Below are 20,893 nucleotides of genomic sequence, written 5' to 3' on the forward strand. Positions count from 1 at the left end.
AGCACAACCTGTGGGAGGTTTCCAGCAATCAGTGCCTCAGTGAAACTGTCTTCACCTAAAGAGTCCTCTTTACACCTGTGTGGGAGGAATATGAGCAGCACCACTCTGTCTCCATTTAACCGTATGAAATGTAACAGGTTTCTTGACCTGGATGATCTTGGACTAAATTGTACTGTCAATGAAAATTCACTATTGAACCTTTTTAGTCCAGACTTAATCTTAGTCTGAGAAACTAACTAGTTCTAACTAGTACTTTATTTTTTAGGGATCTGTTCCAAAAATGTACTGCTTACAGTCCAGTCCCACATTCAGTAACCTGATCTCCATATATTCCACAAGTTTGCCTTATCAGTGCTGAAACAGGAGCCTCTCATTGGGCTTTACTTGGAGCTGACTTGATCTGGTTCAGTACTTTTGCTGTTATCTAGTTTTGGTGACTTTGTAGAACTTGACCTTCAGTTGGAGTTGCTTAGGGACTTTTAACTGGACTTGAACTTGAAGGTGATTTGACTTTGAATATGACCTGACAGTGAGATTAGAATTTGACTTAAAGATAAATTGTTTTAGACTTGGTCTTGAAGTAAAGATGACCTAGAATTGGACCTAAAGGTGAGATGAACTTGAATTGGACTTAACGGTTAGATAACTTTAAGGGTAAGACAATGTAGAGTTGGACTTTGGAAAGTTAGATGACAAAATTGCACTTAAAGGTAGGATGACTTAGAATTTGCATAGACTTAAGGTCAAATGCCATAGACTTGACTTAGACTTGAGGGTCAGAAGATGTAGACTTTACCTGGACTTCAGAGTGAAATGATGTAGACTTGAGCTGAACTTCTGGGTGGAATGACGTAGACTTGAGTTGGACTTCAGGGTGGAAATGATGTAGACTTGAGTTGGACTTCAGGGTGGAATGATGTAGACTTGAGTTGGACTTCAGGGTGGAATGATGTAGACTTGAGTTGGACTTCAGGGTGGAATGACGTAGACTTGAGTTGGACTTCAGGGTGGAATGATGTAGACTTGAGCTGAACTTCAGGGTGGAATGATGTAGACTTGAGCTGGACTTCAGGGTGGAATGATGTAGACTTGAGCTGGACTTCAGGGTGGAATGATGTAGACTTGAGCTGGACTTCAGGGTGGAATGAGGTAGACTTGAGCTGAAATTCAGGGTGAAATGAAGTAGACTTGAGTTGAACTTCTGGGTGGAATGACGTAGACTTGAGTTGGACTTCAGGGTGAAAAGATTTAGACTTGAGCTGAACTTCTGGGTGGAATGACATAGACTTGAGTTGGACTTCAGGGTGAAAAGATTTAGACTTGGGCTGAACTTCTGGGTGGAATGATGTAGACATGAGTTGGACTTCAGGGTGAAAAGATTTAGACTTGAGTTGGACTTCAGGGTGAAATGATGTAGACTTGAGTTGAAATTCAGGGTGAAAAGATTTAGACTTGAGTTGAACTTCAGGGTGAAATGATGTAGACTTGAGTTGGACTTCAGGGTGAAATGATGTAGACTTGAGTTGAACTTCAGGGTGAAATGATGTAGACTTGAGTTGAACTTCAGGGTGAAATGATGTAGACTTGAATTGCTTCTGAATGTTTTGCCAAAGTGTCCTGTCCTCTTTCTGAAGCTCTGATCTGTGGTGTAACAGTGGTGATGAGTCCACTCTCCTTTCAGCAGCGAGTGCTTTGGATGCCATCCTGCTGAGGAGTTCTGGGAAGGTGGAGGGAGTTCAGGACACAGGAAGTGATGCGGCAGTCCTACCTGAGCGTGTCCTGTGGTGCTACTGCTACCACCTCTGCCCAGAGTCCACCAACAACACCTGCAGGTAACTACTCAAACATGCATGTTATTAACAACCTGCAGGTTATTATGCATCTATACACAGACATGTATACATATATAAGCACATAACAATGGCAGGTGATACACCTGCTCACGCTCTTAATCACATGCTCACATTTACTCCGAGGTGCCAAACTGGGTGCTTCTCACTGGCCCTAAATTCATTGGTCATTGTATCATGAACACTTACCTTACAGATCTCTGAAGCTGTGTGTCGTTCTCTATTCAGCACCATGCCAATATTACGATCTCCAGTTCTAAACTGGGGCAGCACAGTGGCACAGTGGGTAGTTGTCACCTCACAGCAAGAATGGCCTGGGTTCGATTCCCATGGCCAGGCGACCAGGGCTCTTTCTGTGTGGTCCTTTCGTTCCCCGTGTCTGCATAAGTTTCCTCCCACAGTCCAAAGACATGCAGTCAGGCCGGTTGGAGATACTGAATTGAGTGTGTGCATGAATGTATATGTCTGTGTCTGCCCTGTGATGGACTGGTGGCCTGTCCATGGGTGTTTCCGGCCTTCCACCCAATGAGCACTGGGATATGCTCCAGCACTCCCCGTGACCCAGGAGGATAAGCGGCTTAGATGATAAACTATAAGCTAGTTTTCTCTTTGACAGAAATGAATGACATTTTTGAAATCTGCTGCTGTCTGACGCTGTGGTAAACAAACATGTTCCTAACCACATTGGATCTTCTGAGTGATGAGGTCATGTAAGCTAATACTGCTGGGCACTGAACTGACATCATAAGACTGACCTCACCAAAATACCTCACACAGACTATCAGGCTCTGTTCAGTGGGGTAGTTTAGCCAGTTTGCCAGTTTTAGGCTGGAGGTTGAGCAGCTGGTGTTGGTAAATAACAGTGTTAAAGTTTAAAAGTAGGTGTCATTTTTGCACAATACCCTCAGCTTACTTGTAGCATCGAAACAGCATAATTTGAACAACCTTGTTGTTTAAAGGATCTGGTGACACTCGTGGGACAAACCGTCTGTACTGCTTTGGAACATTTCTTTTCACCACCAAAAGTGAAAACATTTTTGAAAACATCAACATTTTCCCCATAGAGAAAACCAGCTCAGTCCTGGAGTTCCTAATAGAGCATGATGCCACCAACAGAGTGAAGACATGATTTCATAGGACTATAGGTCTACTATTCTATTCATTATTGGAAAGGGACCACTATAGAACCACTGCTGCCCAGATGTTATTTGGGTGGTGGATCATTCTCAGCACAGCAGCGACACTGACATGGCACTGCGGTGGTGCCGGTACGTGTGTGGTCAGTGTCACTGCTAGGGTTGAGAGTGGACTATCACATCTCTAACACTTCTGACTTTGAGACTGTATGTGTGCGTAGGACGGATGGTTACTGCTTCACCATGGTGGAGGAGGAGGGGGATACAGCAGTTCTCACGTCAGGCTGTTTGGGTCTGCTGGGGTCTGAATTCCAGTGCAGGGTGAGTACAGACTGAACACATAATACAGACTGTAAATACTGTCCAGAGTAAACTGTGTTTTAACCAACTAAACTGCATACTTGTAGGACACAGGGAACTCCCGCCAGAGGAGGGCACTGGAGTGCTGCACAGATCAGGACTACTGCAACAAAGACCTGCACCCTGTACTGCCCCCTCTGAGGACCCCCAGTGAGTAACACACACACTCAACACTCAGCAGAATAAGCCCAACCTGTACCCGTGAGTTTGAGATCCCACCTGACCATGCCAGACTGGTACTGCTCAATTTAGACCCAAACACGACCCATACCTGTGACTCTGACATCTGACTCAACCAGGCCTGACTGGTACTGCTAAACGTAAACCCAGACACATCTTGTACCAGTGGCTTTGAGACCTGTCCCGAGCAGGACCGACCGGTCCTGCTAAACTTAGACCCAAGCTTGACCCATACCTGTGACTTTGAGACCTGCCCCAACAAGGCCCAACTGGTACTGCTAGATTTGAGATCCCAGATATGACCCGTACTCATGACTGAGATCCGAACTGACCAGGACTGGTACTGTTAAATCTGAAACCTGAACATGCAACTTTGAGATTTAAAAAAAAAATATATGTAATTCTTTCAAATAGAAAAGAAAAAGAAAAGAAAAGAAACACAAGTCTGATTAGTACACAACGACCTGGAGCCCGGTGCTGGTGCTGTTTGTGGTCTGTAGCTTTATATTTAGATGTTTGTTTTATGTCTTATAGGTCTTCTTCTAAGTCTGTTCTGATGTTTGTTTGTGTGTTTGTTTAGGTTATGTAGGTGGAGATATTCATCACATCGCTCTCCTGATCTCAGTCACTGTCTGTACCTTCATCTTCACCTTCATCATCCTGTTCTGCTACTTTAGGTGAGACACTCAACCTTTTATTCTTACTTTGTCTTTGATGTTGTGTTTTATATATTTTATTGACTTTATAACTGTATCGTCTCCAAGTGCTGAGTATATAATGTATTGTCTCTGAGGTTTAGCAAATTTGAGAAAAGTGAGAAAATTTTTATGAAAATTTATTCATAAAGATAGTGCAGTGCCCCCCCATCCCTTTATCTTTTTAAGATTTCTGGATTTTGGTAACATTGTTAAAGTATGGCTGTTTGTGTGCGTCAGGTATAAGCGCCAGGTATCGGCCACTCAGTACAGTCTGAGTCTGGAGAAGGACGAGAGCTTCATTCCAGCAGGAGAGTCTCTCAGAGACCTGATAGAGCAATCACACAGCTCAGGATCAGGATCAGGACTCCCCCTGCTGGTGAGACTCACACACTGAACACATACTGTACATATACTGTACATATACTCCCCCTGCTGGCGAGACTCATGCACTGCACACATACTGTACATACACTGTAAATCTACTCCCTCTGGTGATGAAACTCACACACTACATGTATGTGTGTATGCAGGTTCAACGCACCATAGCGAAGCAGATCCAGCTGGTGCGGCAGGTGGGGAAGGGTCGCTATGGTGAGGTGTGGCTGGGCCGCTGGAGAGGAGAGAGAGTGGCCGTTAAGGTGTTCTTCACCACAGAGGAGGCCAGCTGGTTCAGAGAGACTGAGATCTACCAGACTGTACTGATGAGACACGACAACATACTGGGTACAACACACACATCCACACATACTGAGAGACACACTAACACACTCACTACAAATAAACACGCCTTCAGATTTAATGAGCCACGCTCAGAGTTGAAGAACTCCATCTGCTGTATGATGGTCTTTGGAGGAAGTTTGGTCAAAAACCTTATAGATCTGGTTACTGGTTAAACTGGAATTTTGATTGGTTGGTGTCTATAAATAATACTTCACATATTTATTGAAAGTGCTTTTATTTGTGTTTTTGGTTTATTTATTTCTAAGAGTTTAAGGCTGAAAGCATGTTTGAGCAGTCGTTTTGAGTTGGCCTAATCACATCACTATGGTGAATTATTATGGTTCTGCTTACTTTAACTCATGTAGCATCTCCATGTGTGCTTTCCCAGGGTTCATAGCAGCGGACATTAAAGGCACTGGCTCATGGACGCAGCTGTATCTGATTACGGATTACCATGAGAATGGCTCTCTGTACGACTACCTGAAGTCCACCACTCTGGACACTTCGGCCGGACTCCGTCTGGCCCACTCAGCTGCCGCTGGACTGTGCCACCTGCACACTGAGATTTTCGGCACTCAGGGCAAACCGGCCATCGCCCACCGCGACCTCAAGAGCAAGAACATCCTGGTAAAGCAGAACGGAATGTGCTGCATCGCTGACCTCGGCCTGGCCGTACGGTTCCTCAGGTTTGTAAATTCTGAAATGTGTGGTTTTTCCAAATCATGTTTTCCAGAAGAGGTTAGTAAGATCAAGTGATATGCTTTTATCTATAAAATTGACAAAAATACAGACAACATTCAGAACACACAATTTGCTTTAGTCCATGTTTGTAGATAATAGTGAGTCATACAACGTCAGAAACCACAGAGATACTGAACACCTCCACAGGGTTTGAGCCAAGAATGTAATTATTCAGACATGCAGTTGGCACCATGCTAATTAGTGGAGAGTAAGCGTCCATTACTTGTTAGCTACATTAGCCTCATATCTCCAGTCCTAAAGCTAAAGAAGCAAATCTCAGATGCTAAACATGTCTTGGCTGATTGACTGTATTAGGGTTAAGGGGGAAACTGGAAATTTCACTTGAAGGAAGTTAAACGTACCAGTGTTGCTGTACTGCGTCTCAGGTACAGCCATATTAAATACGTGTGTGAGTCGTGTGTTGGTGTGTAATGTGTAATGTTATTGTGTTGGTTCACTGCAGTGACAGGAATGAGGTGGACGTTCCTTTAAACACCCGTGTGGGCACTAAGCGCTTCATGGCTCCAGAGGTCCTGGAGGAGACTCTGAACCGGAATCACTTCCAGTCCTACATGATGGCTGATATGTACAGCTTCGGCCTCATCCTCTGGGAGATTGCCCGACGCTGTGTGTCTGGAGGTATCTTATAGACCCACTATACCATGACTGCCATCTATAGCCTCCACTATACTTTCATCACCATCCACAGACTCTGCTATACATTCACTGCTTTCTATAGACTCCACTGTACCTTCAGTACATCCTATAGACTCCACTGTACCTTCACTACCTTCTATAGACTCCCCTGTACCTTCACTACCTTCTGTAGACTGTACTGTAACTTTACTACCATCTGTTGGCTCTATCATACCTTCATTACCGTCTATAGACTTTACTGCACTTTCATTGCCATCTATAGTCCCCACTATGCATTTATTACCATATATAGACTCTGCTTTACCTTCACTACATCTATAGACTCTCCTGTAACTTTGCTACCAATTACCATAGTAATTGACATAGGACGTTGTGGCAGCTATGCAGTGTGTGTCGTGATCCGTAGTTTGATGTAACATATTGCTGATTGTCTGATGTTCTGCGCAGGCATGGTGGAGGAGTACCAGCTGCCGTACCATGAATACGTTCCTACAGATCCGTCATACGAGGACATGAGGGAAGTCGTCTGCATCAAGAGAATACGGCCCCCGTTCCCCAACCGCTGGAGCAGCGATGAGGTACACACGCAGCTTCTCATACAGCTGTTAATTAGGAAAGGGGGGGAAGGAATTAGATGCATACATGCTAAAGAAATTGACTTTGGAAGTTGACCCATCAACACACTACTCTAGCTTTCATTGTGGTCCTTTTATCAGTGATGTAATAGTGTTTGGTGACTTTATCTTCACCTGGAAAAGGACAGAATTCACTATGTTGTGTTTACAGAACAGTTTCTCAGTAACTTTCACCCCAACTGCAATTGTCAGCAACTTCCAGGGCAACTTTAAAAGTATTCAACCCTTGTTTCTGACACTTTCTGGGTGGTGAAATCGATGATCCTCCTTAAAAACATTGCCTTTTTAGATCATCGCAAAAGCCATGAATCGAATATTAAAAAATTAATGAATACGTTCTCGCAGATCAAAGTTTTAATACAGTTTTGAAAGCCTGATTTGTCGGTGACGCCCACTTCATTCACCTGTATCTACAGACGTCCAGGCAGACGCTCTAACGCTGTTGTTTGGTGTTGCAGTGTTTACGGCAGATGGGGAAGCTGATGAGTGAGTGTTGGGCCCACAGTCCGGCCTCCCGGCTCACCGCGCTGAGGGTGAAGAAGACGCTGGCTAAGATGTCCGAGTCTCAGGATATTAAACTCTGAGAGCCAGCTAACATGCCAGCCGCATAAACACAGAGACTGCCACCATGATCCCACCCACAATGCCCTGCTTTGGACTAGAGCAGTCCATCTGGTCTTGGCGAGTGTAAAAGCAGAGGAGAGTCCCTGACAGCACTACTGGGTGGATCCATCTGAAGATGAGCGATTGAAGGAGTTTTGTTGTTTTTGGAGCAGGAGGTGTGGCAGCATTCAGGCTTGATCCCAGGAAGAGCTCCCCCTGGTGGGCACCAGCCAAACAGCCCCAGAGCTGAAGACATCACCACTATGACAGAGCAGAATGGGACAGATAGCACCGAGAAATGTGAATGATCCCTGTGAATGGCGCTCAGTGCTAAAGCTAACGTGACTGGATAAGGAATTCGCTCAGTGCCTTCGGTTTTGTTCCTACAGACCCCCCTGTGCAGTGCAGTGCTGCATTTTTAATAATGTGAGAGAAAGAAATGACTGAATCTTGCAGATTAAAGACCATTTTTGAGGCCTGTTCCTTTGTTTGTCCTGTTTAAATTTGTCTCAGATGAGCATGTCGGTTTCTACGCTGAACCACGCTGAAACTCGAGTGTTGGGTTGATTTTGTAAATGTTGAGGTTCTGGGTCACTGAGTAGTGATGGATCTCAGGTCAGTGGTGTGGAGGAAGCTCAACAGAAATAAGGTGCATCGGACGTGCAGCTCAGTGTGAGCTTTCTCCATAACACTGGATCTTATTAGTGATGACCATGTTAACAAAGCATCAAACATTGTCTCAGTTTCCCAAAACTAAACAAGGGGTCAGTAAATGGAAGCCGGTGGTTTAGCCCAGCGTTACTGAGTGCTATTAAGGGAAGAACGATCACAGCAATAGTGGGTCATTTGCGAGTGATAAACAGTGTCAATGTTGTTTTCATCATCATTTCTGCCACTGTGAGTCCAAACAGGAGCTGAAGTGAAGGTGAGGTGATTCATCATTTCAGTTATGTTTTCCACGGGTCTGTTCTGTCAAATATATTAGGTGTTGTAAAATAGGTGTCAGATCCAATCTGTGGCTTTCCAGAACCACATAAAGTCCTGCCTCCACAAGGCTGCTTAATGTGGTTTAGTGTATGGTTTAGTTATGGGCCAATGCGCATTAATAAATATTTATGTAAATGTGCCAGTCTAGCCAGTTTGGCTAACGGCAGCTTACCCAGTTCGGCTGTGGCTCACTGGTGTTCAAATTCTGATCAAGATATAACGGTTTAGTGAAGGCAGCTTATCACCAAACGGTACAGAGCACCATCACCCCCTGAATAGCTCCTGCTCCTGTAACGGTGTTGATGTTAATGCGTTTGTTTATTTGCTGTTTGTGTTTCTACATTTAATCCTGTTTAATTACTGTTGGATGAATGACTGAATTACTGCGTCTCCTCCTGGTTTTCTGTGGGTGAGTAGCTCATTACAGCAGCCCTGAGCGGCTTTCAGCACACGCCCTGAAACATCATGAGCACACATACTTTATTATTCTCTCTCTCTTTGTCTTTTCTCTCTCTCTCTCTCTCTCTCTCTCTGTTTTTCTGTCTGTCCCTCTCTCTCTCTCTCTCTCTCTCTCTCTGTCTGTCTGTCTCTCTCTCTCTCTCTCTCTCTCTCTCTCTCTGTGCTCTCTCTCTCCCTCTCTCTCTCTCTCTCTCTGTGTCTTTCTGTCTGTCTCTCTCTCTCTCTCTGTTTTTCTGTCTGTCTCTCTCTGTCTCTCTCTCTCTCTGTCTGTCTGTCTCTCTCTCTCTCTCTCCTCTCTCTCTCTCTCTCTCTCGTGGGAAAGCCGTTTGGGAAATTAGTTCGGGAAACCGAAACTAACTAAGAGCCAATCAAACCAAACAGAGCGAGAGCCGGCTGGGCTGGTGTTTCAGCCAATCAGATCGCAGAGTAGGCTGTGCCCGCCGGTCTAGCTAATCAGAGTGAGGAGTGGGCGGGGCGTCTGGTCTCCCGCTCTTTTTTGAACTAGTTTTCACTGCTCAGATCAAACCTGAGAGAAAAACCACCCAGACGGTCAAAATAACCGAGATAAAGCTTCATTCTCCCCTGGAGGGCGAGGCCGGCGGCTCCACTCAGGCAGGGTGACGTTTCTGGAGGTAAAGAACCTTTAATTCCTGTGAGACAGAACCAAACGTGGCTTTTAGCTGCTGGTTTTCTCAGCAGTCGCCTGTTTGTCCAGCTGTGCTGAGAGGGGGAGCAGTGGGAAAGCTAACAGTGCTGCAGTGATGATCCACTTCAACACCAGTCTGTGATTTATTAATAAAGATACTTTAATCACTGTGAGTTACTGTAAGACCACATCAGCAGGTCCAGTTCTGAGCGCTTCACTGGGCTTACTGGGCTTACTGGGCTTACTGGGTTTACTGGGGACCAGGCTAACCCTTTAGCTTAGCTTTACTGAGAGACTACCTTAGCTACACAGCTAACGAGCTAACAGACACCATAGCATAGAACCAGCAGTAGTGCAGTCAGTTACCAGCTCCATAGATATACAATCTGTACACAAGTTTACATAGACTTACATATCTGTGCTGTTATTTATTGAGTAATTTATGTATTTATGTAAATGAACTAATACACTCTTAAAAAATGTGGTTCTTCGTGGGTTCTTTAATAAAGAGAATGATTTATTAAGAATCATTTGCAAGCTTAAATGTTTCATTGCTTGGTGAAAATGGTTCCATGTAGCACCAAAAAGGGTTCTGCTGTCGTTATGATGTCAAGCTTGTCACAATAGCAGAACCCTTCTTGGTTCTATGTAGAACCTTTTTTCAAAAAAGATCTGTTTAGAGCCATAAACAACATATTCTTCATCAATCTGAGGAACCATTTCACCATGCAGAGAACCATTTAAGAATGAAACGGTTCTGTATAGAACCCAGAACACACTTACAGACGTTATAGTGAATATTTCAGGTTCTTTGTGATCATCAGAGGTTATGAAATCAGTTAAAGTGCTGAGCTGTAATTATTGAGTCCTCTGAGGTTTGATGATCAGGTCAGCAGTTTTCCATTTTGAACGTAATCTGAAAATGCCTGTTGTCCTTTTCATTGTGTATAAATTTCATGATGAATAGACCAAAAGAAACAGACTTGGGAAAAAAAAATACAGTAGGTTTTTCCTTCTGTATAATTATCATTTTGGAGATGCATGATTTTTTTTTTTTGACAGCAGCAACTTTTTAATTTTTTTTTTTTAGTGGTTACCAAAATTTAAATTTCTGAAACGGCAAGTTTTTTTTTCCATGAATTGAATAAAAAAAAAAATATATGATTACACAAAGTACCAGTACAAAGAAGAAGAGTAGTAAGACTGGCTGTAACTCTGCATTGTGTTCTGGTCATGAGGATAAATCTGCTGTTTACATCAGTTCAGTTCATAATTCTATAAAAAGTGCTGCCATATCTGAGTTACTCTGCAAAGACAAACCTAGCTACACTCTTAAAAGATGGTTCTTCAAGGGTTCTTTAGTAAAGAAAATGGTTCTATTAAGAACCATGAGCACTCAAAGAACCTTTTTCATGATTAAAGCATTCTTTGCATCATAAAAGGTTAGGTTGTATTCTCTTTCTTTCTGGGGAAAGTGCACAACTACGCCATCTGCTGGCTGCTTTCAGAACACTTTGAATCACCACTTATTCCTCCAGGGGGATTTTATTGATCACGGATTACAAATCAGTTAAAGGTGGAACTTTAATGAAGCAGTAAGTCCTCGACTGTAGACACACACACACAGGGGTTACGAACACAGTAGAACAGCAGAATGTTCTGCAGCTGAACTGCAGAACCCCTGGCTCTGTGTCACAGCTGCATTATGGGATGTGTGATGGTGATGTTGTCTGTGTGAAAATCTTTGTAGTCCGTCTTAAAGAGGCTCTCATATAATCTGTATTTCTGCCTTTTACTCTCAATTAACAGCTTAGATCACTGAGTCAAATTCACCTGAATGTGGAGGCAACTCAGCACTTTATGTAGTACAGCCTGTAATCTGCATCACTGATCATCTCCATTTTCCCTTTATGTCTCCTAGAGGAAGTAAGCGTGTTCACTGCTGGACGTAATATTGGACAGAACTAACCCTCAAAAAGGAGACCTCCACCTTTTACTCTACCTTCTTACTACCAGGTAAGTATATTCCAATAATATGTATCAATACAGTCTATTCTACTGGCGTTTTCTGCCTTGTTAGTTTGTCATACACTGCAAAAACTGGTATCTTCTCCAGTAATATTCTCTTAAATTTAGTCAATAAAACTAATATTTCTACTGTTGAGATTGTTGAAGACTTAATTTAAGATAATTCCACTTATTTCCAAACATCATGTACTTGTTTTAAGTGAGTTTATTAAGTAAAATGATCTCAGTATATCGGCAGATAATTTTGCTTGTTGTATGAAATCAGCTTCAAACCAGCAAAATTATCGGCCGATATATTGAGATCATTTTACTTAATAAACTCACTTAAAACAAGTACAAGAAATAAGTTATAGATAAATAATATATAAGATATATTTCTAATAGGTAATATTTGATATATGGACTAGATTTAAGATCATTTCACGTGACAAGATACCATTTTTTTGCCGTGTATTAATGACGATTCATCATATCTTTTAGAGGATAAAATGACTTTTCCGTTAACCTTCCATCAAAATGTAATGACTTTAGCCCCGCCTCCAAACATCTTTTGAGTGGGTAGATCAAAATAATGTTAACCAACAGTACAATGTTTTCCTCACCCCCACCACCCCAACCACCCAAATGCTCAGCGAGCTCAGAGACCCTCCCTCATACAGAGTTCCCTGAAATGGAAGGAGAATGAATTATGATTTCACAATAAACCTGACTTTAATACTTTGAGGAAATATTATAATTGCTCCCAGTAGAACTGTCAGCTTGTATCATTATTAGTGTCGGACATATAAAGGTTTTAAAAGTGGGCGTGGCCTTTATTTTTGCCTTAAAACGGGTGCTGTGGAAAAATTAGCGCGGATTTTAATAACCTATAACTTTTGAAATACTAATGAAATGTTTCTTTGGTTTAAAGTGAACTTAACTGCCCCAACAGAAGTTCCTGGGTAAGAGTGTTTGAGGGTTAATGGAGAACGTGGTTAATCATTCAAACCGCCAGTTGTTCCAACACTGACATCGCTATTCAAGCGTCTGTTATGCTGCACTGTGGAAAGTCAAAGAGAAAATAATCCATATCAATTTTATGGCCTGTGGAAAAACGTCTTTTTGTGCATTTATTAATTGAAATCTGCTGTTTTCTGTTCACATTTATTCATGTACTGTGTAAGACCTGTTCCTCTTTACCTGAGTTCTTAGGATTAATCGATTGATTCAGCTCTTCCATTGCTGTGATGTTGTCTTTGCTGTCATTGTGGTTATGTTGTCATTATCGTGCCTGTTTGTATTCACTGATCTGAAATAGATTTGTGTCTGCTTTGTAACAGGTCGTCTACAGAATGGATTTTAACAAGACCAAACCAGACATCAGGAATTATTTGCAGCCTCTGAGGCAAAAAGTGAGTAAATTTAATAACTTACTTGACTGGCTCAACATCAGAAGTTGATGAAGCATCAAAGTGCTGTAACTGAGTGAAAACAGAAACACTGTAATGATCCCAGTAAAAGTAGAGTAGTGTAAAAGTACTTGGTCATAACTGCAGTCACAGAGGTTTCATGGTTGTCATGGATCCCTCATTCATTTTAGATAATCTTTAACAGGCTTTAGTAATCCACACTTCTGCCCTTTGATCTGCCTGTTGTATATTAGACTTCTTTGTAACACTCTTTTGCAAAAAAGATAAAAGATAAAAAGGTAAAAATAAGTTAAATGTTTTAAATATTTAAATACGTTTGAATAATAACAAATTACCAGTCGTGAGGAAGACATTTAGACTAAAATGTGAAACTGCAACTGATCTTGCTGGAAGAGTGGTTTAATGCTGAGAGGGAATCTGTGACTGATGGTGAAACAAAGTCAAGTGTTTAACAGACTGTATTCCAGTAATGGACATAATCAGAATGGGCTCTGCTGCTTTGAGTGCTGGATCTGTAGAAGAACCAAAGATATCACTCCTAGTTTTGTCTATGATTATGAACTATTAATGTCTGAAGAGACTGAAAGGTGTCAGGAAGACTGAATTGTATCAAAGACACAATGTCCTCTAATACTCATAGACATTAGTGTTCCATAGAAAGATGCTAAAATCCACTGTCAGTATCAGCATTAGGGAATACTGATACCATAAAGAGATTTCTGACATGCATGCTGTAATGCATTAGAGTCCATCTAGCATCAAAGCCTAACCCTATCCGATGTAGTGGAGGGCTTCAGTGATGAGAACCAGGCTGATGAATGAGTTAAATCTTTTAGAAAAGTCTCTGAGTTGCTGAGTCAAACAGCAAGAAGAACAAAATGTATCAGTCTCACCAGTTATATGCATTATAGCAACACCTGCTCATGTAGCTCCTTCCCAAAGTTCCCAAGTGTGTGCTCCCTCAGAGGTTACATCCTCTTGGTGTGAGTGAGTCAGAGAGTCTCAAATCCCTGGAAGAAATGACCAGAAAACTAATGAAAAAGGGAAAAGGAGAAATTAATGGAAACATGTATTAGTGGCCTCAGCAAAGTCCTTATAGGAAAGTCTGTTCACTTTGCAGCCATCATTGCATCATTGCTGGGTAGTTATGTCCAGCCATACAAGACCAGACTCCTCTCTTTCTGAATGAGCAGCGACCAAAATACTCCAAACTGAAGGTCAAATTACTCCTTCAAACAGATGTTTGAAATCGCTGGTAAAATCTAGTAAAAACCTCATAAGTAGTTTGTAGTGTTTCAATAACACACAAAAATATGTTTTTCCATGTTGTTCTGACTATTGATCTCCAAAACAAGGCAGGGCATCAGCGTAACCAACAAGCTGATTGGCTCTTTTTATTGAAGGACGGGACCTTCTAAATAAATGGACACCATGTTGAGTGTTATGAGCGTAAACATCTCCTCATTTATAGTGTCTGTGGCTTCACTCGCACGAACATCACCAAACACAACACACTGGCCTACAAAACATGTCAGCGCCATGATACATAACTCTTGTAATCAAACAAATTCTTACACTGGGCATAAAAAACTGAAGTTTTCCCAACATAAGACTTCTTAGCTTAAAAACAGCAGAACTGTTTGTAGCTCTGTAACTTTGTTCTTCTTTAATGCCACTACTGAACATTAATACTCCCAGGTGCCCCCTAGTGGTGGGAATAAATACATTAATAAAACAGCAGTATCCACAATGGTTATAATCATCCTGCAAGTAAATGCCATTCATTCAAGCTTAGTGTGTTTGTGACACAAAACATCTAAAAAGTGAAACTGTATAAATCTCAGGATTTATAGGCATCTATAGAGAAGTTGGGTCAGATAGAATTTGGATCGGTATCCAGACCTCGGATTCGGTAGATATGTGAGGATCAGGTATCGGAAGGAAATCTGTTGGTGTAAGATTGTACTAGTGAGATGAGTTGGGAAGCCCCAGCAATGTTTTTTTAATGGAGAAAACATTTTAATATAGTTACTTCATATGATGTGTGAGTGACACTTGGCGTGCACAAACATAGTTCCTATTTCAGTATAATAACACAGCACCAGTGCATTAATGACAAACAAATAATATTGTATACTTGATCATCTGTTTCCCCAGCAAACGATGAAGGAAGATGAAGAGCAAGACGTAGGAAAGGGCAGCACACAGCTGGTAGGTCATACAGACTCCACTCACTAACCTCCTGATTCTTATCACGAAGAAACTGTTGAGTTGTTGTATCTTCATTATGAAGTTTTGTTCACAGGATTATAACTGTGGTTGTTTTGCTGTTTTTCAGAAAACTGAGAACAGCAGACATGCTTTCAAGTTCTGCTGTCAATCTAAAAAATATGAAGTGACCTGTGATGCGTCTATGACCGTGCTGGAGGCGCTTCTCTCAAACAAAAACTTTAAAGGCATTTATAAAAAGAATAGGGGAAAGGAGACGGTCATCCAGAGAGAGAAAGTGCCAAGAGGTGCTGTCCCCACAGATTTCCCCTGCTGCCTGATCGATGATGATGAGCTTCTGGACATAAAATTCATCAAATCTAGTGGAAACAGCAGTTCAGAGAATAAACCAGTCCTCCGTTCACTGATGAACAGCACTGAGAACTTCATTGTGTTTAACATCAAAACAAGAGGCGGCCGCACTGTGAAAAGGCTGATGAAGAACCAGGAACTGAAGCAGGTGGTGGATGATGTTTGCGTGTTTGCATTAAAAGGAGAAAAAGTGAAGGAGGCTCTTCGGCGTGACGGGCGATTTAGCAGGGTGATTTTTCGCAAACACTGTGGACTCTCAGAGCTGGGGTCTGAGATCATCACTGATATGTCAAACACTGTTGACCATCTGCATGAAAAGCATTTCAAAGTGATTGTTATTGACAACCAGCCAGCCAGCCAGGAGTCCAGCCAGGAGTTTGATACGATGAAGAATGAATCTGGTGAAAATATCCCCAGTTCTCCCACACCTGGCAATCTCAGCCAGGACTCTGCTAACCCTCAACAGCAGAACCGTCAGCCCACCGAGAAAGAAGACAAGAAAACATATCCGAAAAGAATCCAGGTCAAGGAAATCCCAAACACAGAGGAGATCCTGAATCTTCTGCGGAGTCAGTTTGAAGGTTTGCAGAAGCAGCTGGAGGAGCGCGAGAGTCTCACTAAGCCTGCTGAGGTGCAGAAGTTCTTCAGAGAAGAGTTCGATAAAAGTGCTCAGAGCTTCTCGGAGGTGAAGAGAGTGAGACAGCTGACGAAGATTTCTGACTCTGTCTGTCAGATCCGTGTAGATGGTTCTGCATGTGGAACCGGATTTCTGCTGTTTGACAGGTTCATACTCACTAACGCACATGTTATTGGAGACTTTGACCCGTTCTCACGCAGGCTGCACCGCCCCATCACTGCTGTGTTCGACTATGAGGATTTGGACACAGCGAACAAACTGCCGGTGAAGGAGAACCTTGTTGCCTACTATCGTGGTAAGGACAACAAGGGGGAACATCTGGACTTCGCTCTGCTGGAACTGAGTGATGATGCAGAACTTCCTAATTGTCCGGAATTGCTTAGCAGGTACAGTCCTCCTCCCACTAGAGGTGGGATCTGCATAATTGGACGCCCTGGGGGTGGAGTCAAGAGAATGGACCCCTGTTTCATCATTGAAAAAGACGAAGCTCTAAATGCAGCAGACGAGCACCTGGCTGAGAACAGCGACTTCTTTCACGTCATAACACAGCAGTGTTTGGCAGAGAAATGGGAATACCATTATTCCCAGATCAGTTATAATTCCTGTTTCTTCCATGGATCCTCCGGCTCACCGGTCTTTAATGATCACTGCGAGCTGATTGGTGTCCACACTGGTGGCTACACTTACAAAGGAAAAGGAGGGAAAACCAGGAGTGTGATGGAATACGCTTTTCCCATGTTCCCCATCCTGGTGTGCATCGTCAGACAGTGCAGGCAGAACGGCAGATCTGATATTGTTCAGTACTTTGAGGATCAAAGCAACATGAAATATGTGCTTCAGGTGGCGAATGAGCAGTGAAATCAGCAGAGTACAAGCATTCTAGTTGCTCCAGCTCTTTCATTTCTCACAACCAAATATATATATATATAGAACACCAAGAAGGACTATGGCTTCTGTTTTCCATTTGTCAGGTTAATCACATATTTACACACATTTATTTTAAACAAATTTTTTATTTGTGGTAGCCCAGCACCACGACAGTGGACACAAACCCCCAAAAAATCAGCATGAAAGACTAAAGGTTATTTGTAATGAATGTTGGAACCATTCTCTTTTTTGTTGTTTATTGATTGACATACATATTGCCGGTGGATAAAAGCCCCTGAATCCAACAGTCAGTGTCCACACACTGTGGCAGTGGAGGGATTGCAAATTTTCAAAGTGAACGGACGTGTAACGATCGTGAGGGTCTTCACCAGGCAGTGATTAAGGATGGGTCAACATGTCTGAGTGATCCCACTCATACATCATTTATCAAACAACATATCCAAGTGCAAATACAACATTGATGAGACTATGAGAGAGTATCTGTGACCATGACCATGAGGACAATTGATCTAGACCAAGCTCCACATGTCACCAGAGCAGTTTGTCAGGAAGTGTCACAGGAGCTTCACCCCACCATCATCTTCAATCATCAAGCATTGTGGATCACATTTATTAAGCCATCAAAGAAAAGTAGTCAAAAATGGCTTTCAGCAGTTCTATGCAGCACAGAGCCACCCAAAGACACTGGACTGAGCACATACATACAAGACTCTACTCAGTTGACCTTCACTTTCTGTTCTACATGATGTAAAATCACATACAGACCTAAAGACAAAACCTTTCCTCCAACGTGATTCTCAGAGAATGCGTAAACAACCCTGCATCGTGTAGTTATGTTAGAATTGAAGTTTGTGGGGGGGAACATGCCTGAAACCCCGCCTTCTTCCAAACTAACGCCCTATAAAGTCACATCCTCACCTTCTGCTCCAGTGACGTGGGGTCCGCAATCCCTACCGCCACCCCATCTCCTCCCTGTCCCTCAGTCCTACATCAGTCCTACTACAGTTTTGAGGAAGTCCAGTCTTCTAGCTACAGGCAGCATCTGCCTAGAACTCCAGCCCAAGTTCTCAGAGTTCTCCCCCTCCCTCAACCAGTCTTCCTTCATACTACCACCACCATGCTGAGGGGCATGATTTGAGCTCATGAAGTAAAATGAGCTTAGTCTTCTAATGCTGAACTGTTAAGGACACTGCACATCGGACGCGCCACAGTGCAGTGTCGCATTATGTCACATCACATAGTGTCGCATAGTGTAGCAGAGCAGAGCTGCAGGCCAGCAGGGAGAGCTGATAAACACCAGGTTCAAGTTTGTTTTTAAACTCTACTCATTTAAATTGAATGAAATAACATGTTCAGCATCACCCATCATGCTTGGTATCAGTGTACTACCTCTACACAGACTGGCTGCTTTCCAGCTGACAAAGGCTAGGCTAGTGACGTAAGCTGAGCTATCGTACTGTTAGCACTTGTCTGCTTGTCTGAAGGTTTGGCTGACGGTCTCTGTGTAAATTTCAAGCCATGTGATCTATTGTGGTCTCAGTATGGCAGTAATTTAATGTAGTACAGGTTAATTCTGTGTGATGTGCTGTGACACGCTAAGAAGCTGAGCAGTGCTCAGAGACACCAAGCGCTGGTGCATGTTGAAGCGCTGTGTCAGCTCTGGTGTCAGTACTTCCTTTAAAATCAGTGGTTTCAAATGTTTTGGACGCTTCGTGACTCGATTGGCGTGTCCAGTGTTGAGTGGCCTTTAGGAGCTTAAATTGGTTTTGGGAAATGTTTGGACTGGAGACATCAATTCATTCCAACAAGAGTTGGATCAGATTGGTCAGTTCAACACATATTAGAATGGAGCAGAACATTTAAAAGGAGTGTTTTGCGTATTTGATATAAATTTTTTTACAGAATTAATAGAATTATTGTGCTGAACAGGTGGTGAACAGTAACTTAGACATCACTAAGTGTACTGATTGGTCACTGATTGGAGTGTAAGCTGCAGAGACGCTGTGTTTCTAGATGCATTTTGACACCCAGGATCTAGCCGACATATACAGTCTAGAAGACGTCGAACACCGTATACAGTAATTAGCTTAGTCTGCTCATGTAGAACCATTAGGAACCTATGAACAATCCTCCGAGTGCGTTCAGCTGTACAGTGACGCTGCGTTACTGGCAGTTTGTAAAGATGCACTGGAGCTTCGCAGGACTTTGTCTTCACCCTCCTAGAGGTGGTGGTATCATGTGATTTGAGTCCTCATTGGTTGGTGGAATGGGATGCATCTAAATTGGGAAGAAAATGGGGAAAAAATCCAAACTAAATAAAAGAAATGGTGATATACTTAAAAAGTATTAAAAACCAGCTGTTGAGAATCACTGTTTTGTATGATCTAAAACCAGTATGGTGTCTGATAAACACATAAAATGATTCTAATATGCCGTTCTTGCACAACTTTACAAGTTTAAAGAATTTAAAAATAATTAATTGGAAGATTAAAAAAAATAATAATGAACAAAACATTTTAAGTGTGTTCAGAGTAATGAACAGAGTTGTAGATGGATATTATATAAAGATGAAATACAGTTAACCCCCTACATGGCCGCCGGCTGGCCCACGCCTTTATTACACACTTCTATAACCTAAGAACAGCTCAGCTAATTTGCTGAATAATCAGCCTTAGTGTGTAGTAAACCATGATGCCTTATAATTCACAGTGACAATCTGATCTTGACGCAGATTATTTGACAAAAAATCACACAAATAGATATTTACTGTATGTTATTTTTCGTTTGATAACTTATTGTTGCCGAAATGCTTGAAATACTGAATGACATCTAAAATGACCTTTTCTTGTTGAGTATGTAAATCTGCCGTGTATAAACTGTTATTGTATGTAAACAGCAGAAACTGTTACTATGACAGGTGACTCTAAACTTCTGAACAGTACAGAATGTTCATTAATGCAACATTAGTCAGTTTGGTTGATCTAAGCTTTTCAGAAGCAGTGCTGATTATTCTGGGTTTAACAGATTTATAGTGCTGAACAGGAGGTGAAGGATATCTTCACTAAGGTCATCACTGAGTGTGTTGAGTCATTCCTGGTGAAGTGTAAGATGTAGAGATGCCGTATTCCAGGATCAGGGTCCTCCATACCACCACGCAGACTACCTCCAATATCAATCACCAAACTACACGGCTGGAGACTGAAGATCAGGGCTCCACTGAAGATCCTGCTCCACATGTTGGCCTGGGGTGTGTTTAATTATGCTCGTTCACACATGTTAGTCTCTTTAATCAGTAGAAGTTCTGTAGCCGTAGTGATCTCTGACCACTATCAAATCACCATTTATCAATAATCAATACTATTTACTGTACTTTGATTTGTTTTCCTTTTACTACTTACTGTAACTCTGAGTTTCTTTCATTATTTGCATGTTTGATTAATTATATTAATAAATAATAAAGGGGAGGGAGGGGCTGGTAAAGGGAAATTCAGCCTAATCAAACACCTCAGTAGAAACACTTCAGTAATGACTGTCTTCTCTCCACTACAATCATTTTATTAATCATCTTTATATTAATCAGTTTCCTGTCAGTTTTACCTGTTATTGTTTTACCTTCTGGCTGGAATATAAACTTTAATAAAACTATTATATCTCTGCAATCTGATCAGAATGACTTTTA

General features: G+C 42.1%; 2 protein-coding genes across 4 annotated transcripts in view; both read left to right on the forward strand.

Annotated features, from left to right (window-relative positions):
- The window catches only part of bmpr1ba (bone morphogenetic protein receptor, type IBa), an 18,732-nt gene extending 11,171 nt beyond the window's left edge, over positions 1–7,561 (forward strand). Inside the window, exons 3-12 of one of the 2 annotated variants that reach the window (XM_036597842.1) lie at positions 1,682–1,832; positions 3,208–3,307; positions 3,394–3,496; positions 4,107–4,203; positions 4,462–4,600; positions 4,755–4,947; positions 5,333–5,630; positions 6,149–6,324; positions 6,790–6,920; positions 7,436–7,561. In XM_036597842.1, coding sequence (XP_036453735.1) covers positions 1,682–1,832; positions 3,208–3,307; positions 3,394–3,496; positions 4,107–4,203; positions 4,462–4,600; positions 4,755–4,947; positions 5,333–5,630; positions 6,149–6,324; positions 6,790–6,920; positions 7,436–7,561 — 1,514 coding nt within the window. The remainder of the gene's footprint in view (positions 1–1,681; positions 1,833–3,207; positions 3,308–3,393; positions 3,497–4,106; positions 4,204–4,461; positions 4,601–4,754; positions 4,948–5,332; positions 5,631–6,148; positions 6,325–6,789; positions 6,921–7,435) is intronic. The other variant, XM_036597843.1, reaches the window with a different exon arrangement.
- Positions 7,562–9,511: 1,950 nt separating this feature from the next.
- On the forward strand, positions 9,512–20,684 carry LOC118826833 (protein FAM111A-like). Of its 2 annotated transcripts, XM_036597841.1 has the most exons (5): positions 9,512–9,658; positions 11,594–11,688; positions 13,020–13,091; positions 15,267–15,320; positions 15,448–20,684. In XM_036597841.1, exons 3-5 carry the CDS (start codon positions 13,032–13,034, stop codon positions 17,182–17,184), a joined length of 1,851 nt encoding a protein of 616 aa, XP_036453734.1. In that variant the 5' UTR covers positions 9,512–9,658; positions 11,594–11,688; positions 13,020–13,031; the 3' UTR covers positions 17,185–20,684. The 2 variants fall into 2 exon arrangements, with proteins under 2 accessions (XP_036453734.1, XP_036453733.1); XM_036597840.1 differs by lacking the exons at positions 9,512–9,658; positions 11,594–11,688 and adding an exon at positions 12,664–12,858.
- Positions 20,685–20,893: the final 209 nt, after the last annotated feature.

The sequence above is a fragment of the Colossoma macropomum genome, unplaced genomic scaffold (assembly GCF_904425465.1).
Source record: "Colossoma macropomum unplaced genomic scaffold, Colossoma_macropomum, whole genome shotgun sequence".
Classification (NCBI taxonomy): Eukaryota; Metazoa; Chordata; class Actinopteri; order Characiformes; family Serrasalmidae; genus Colossoma; species Colossoma macropomum.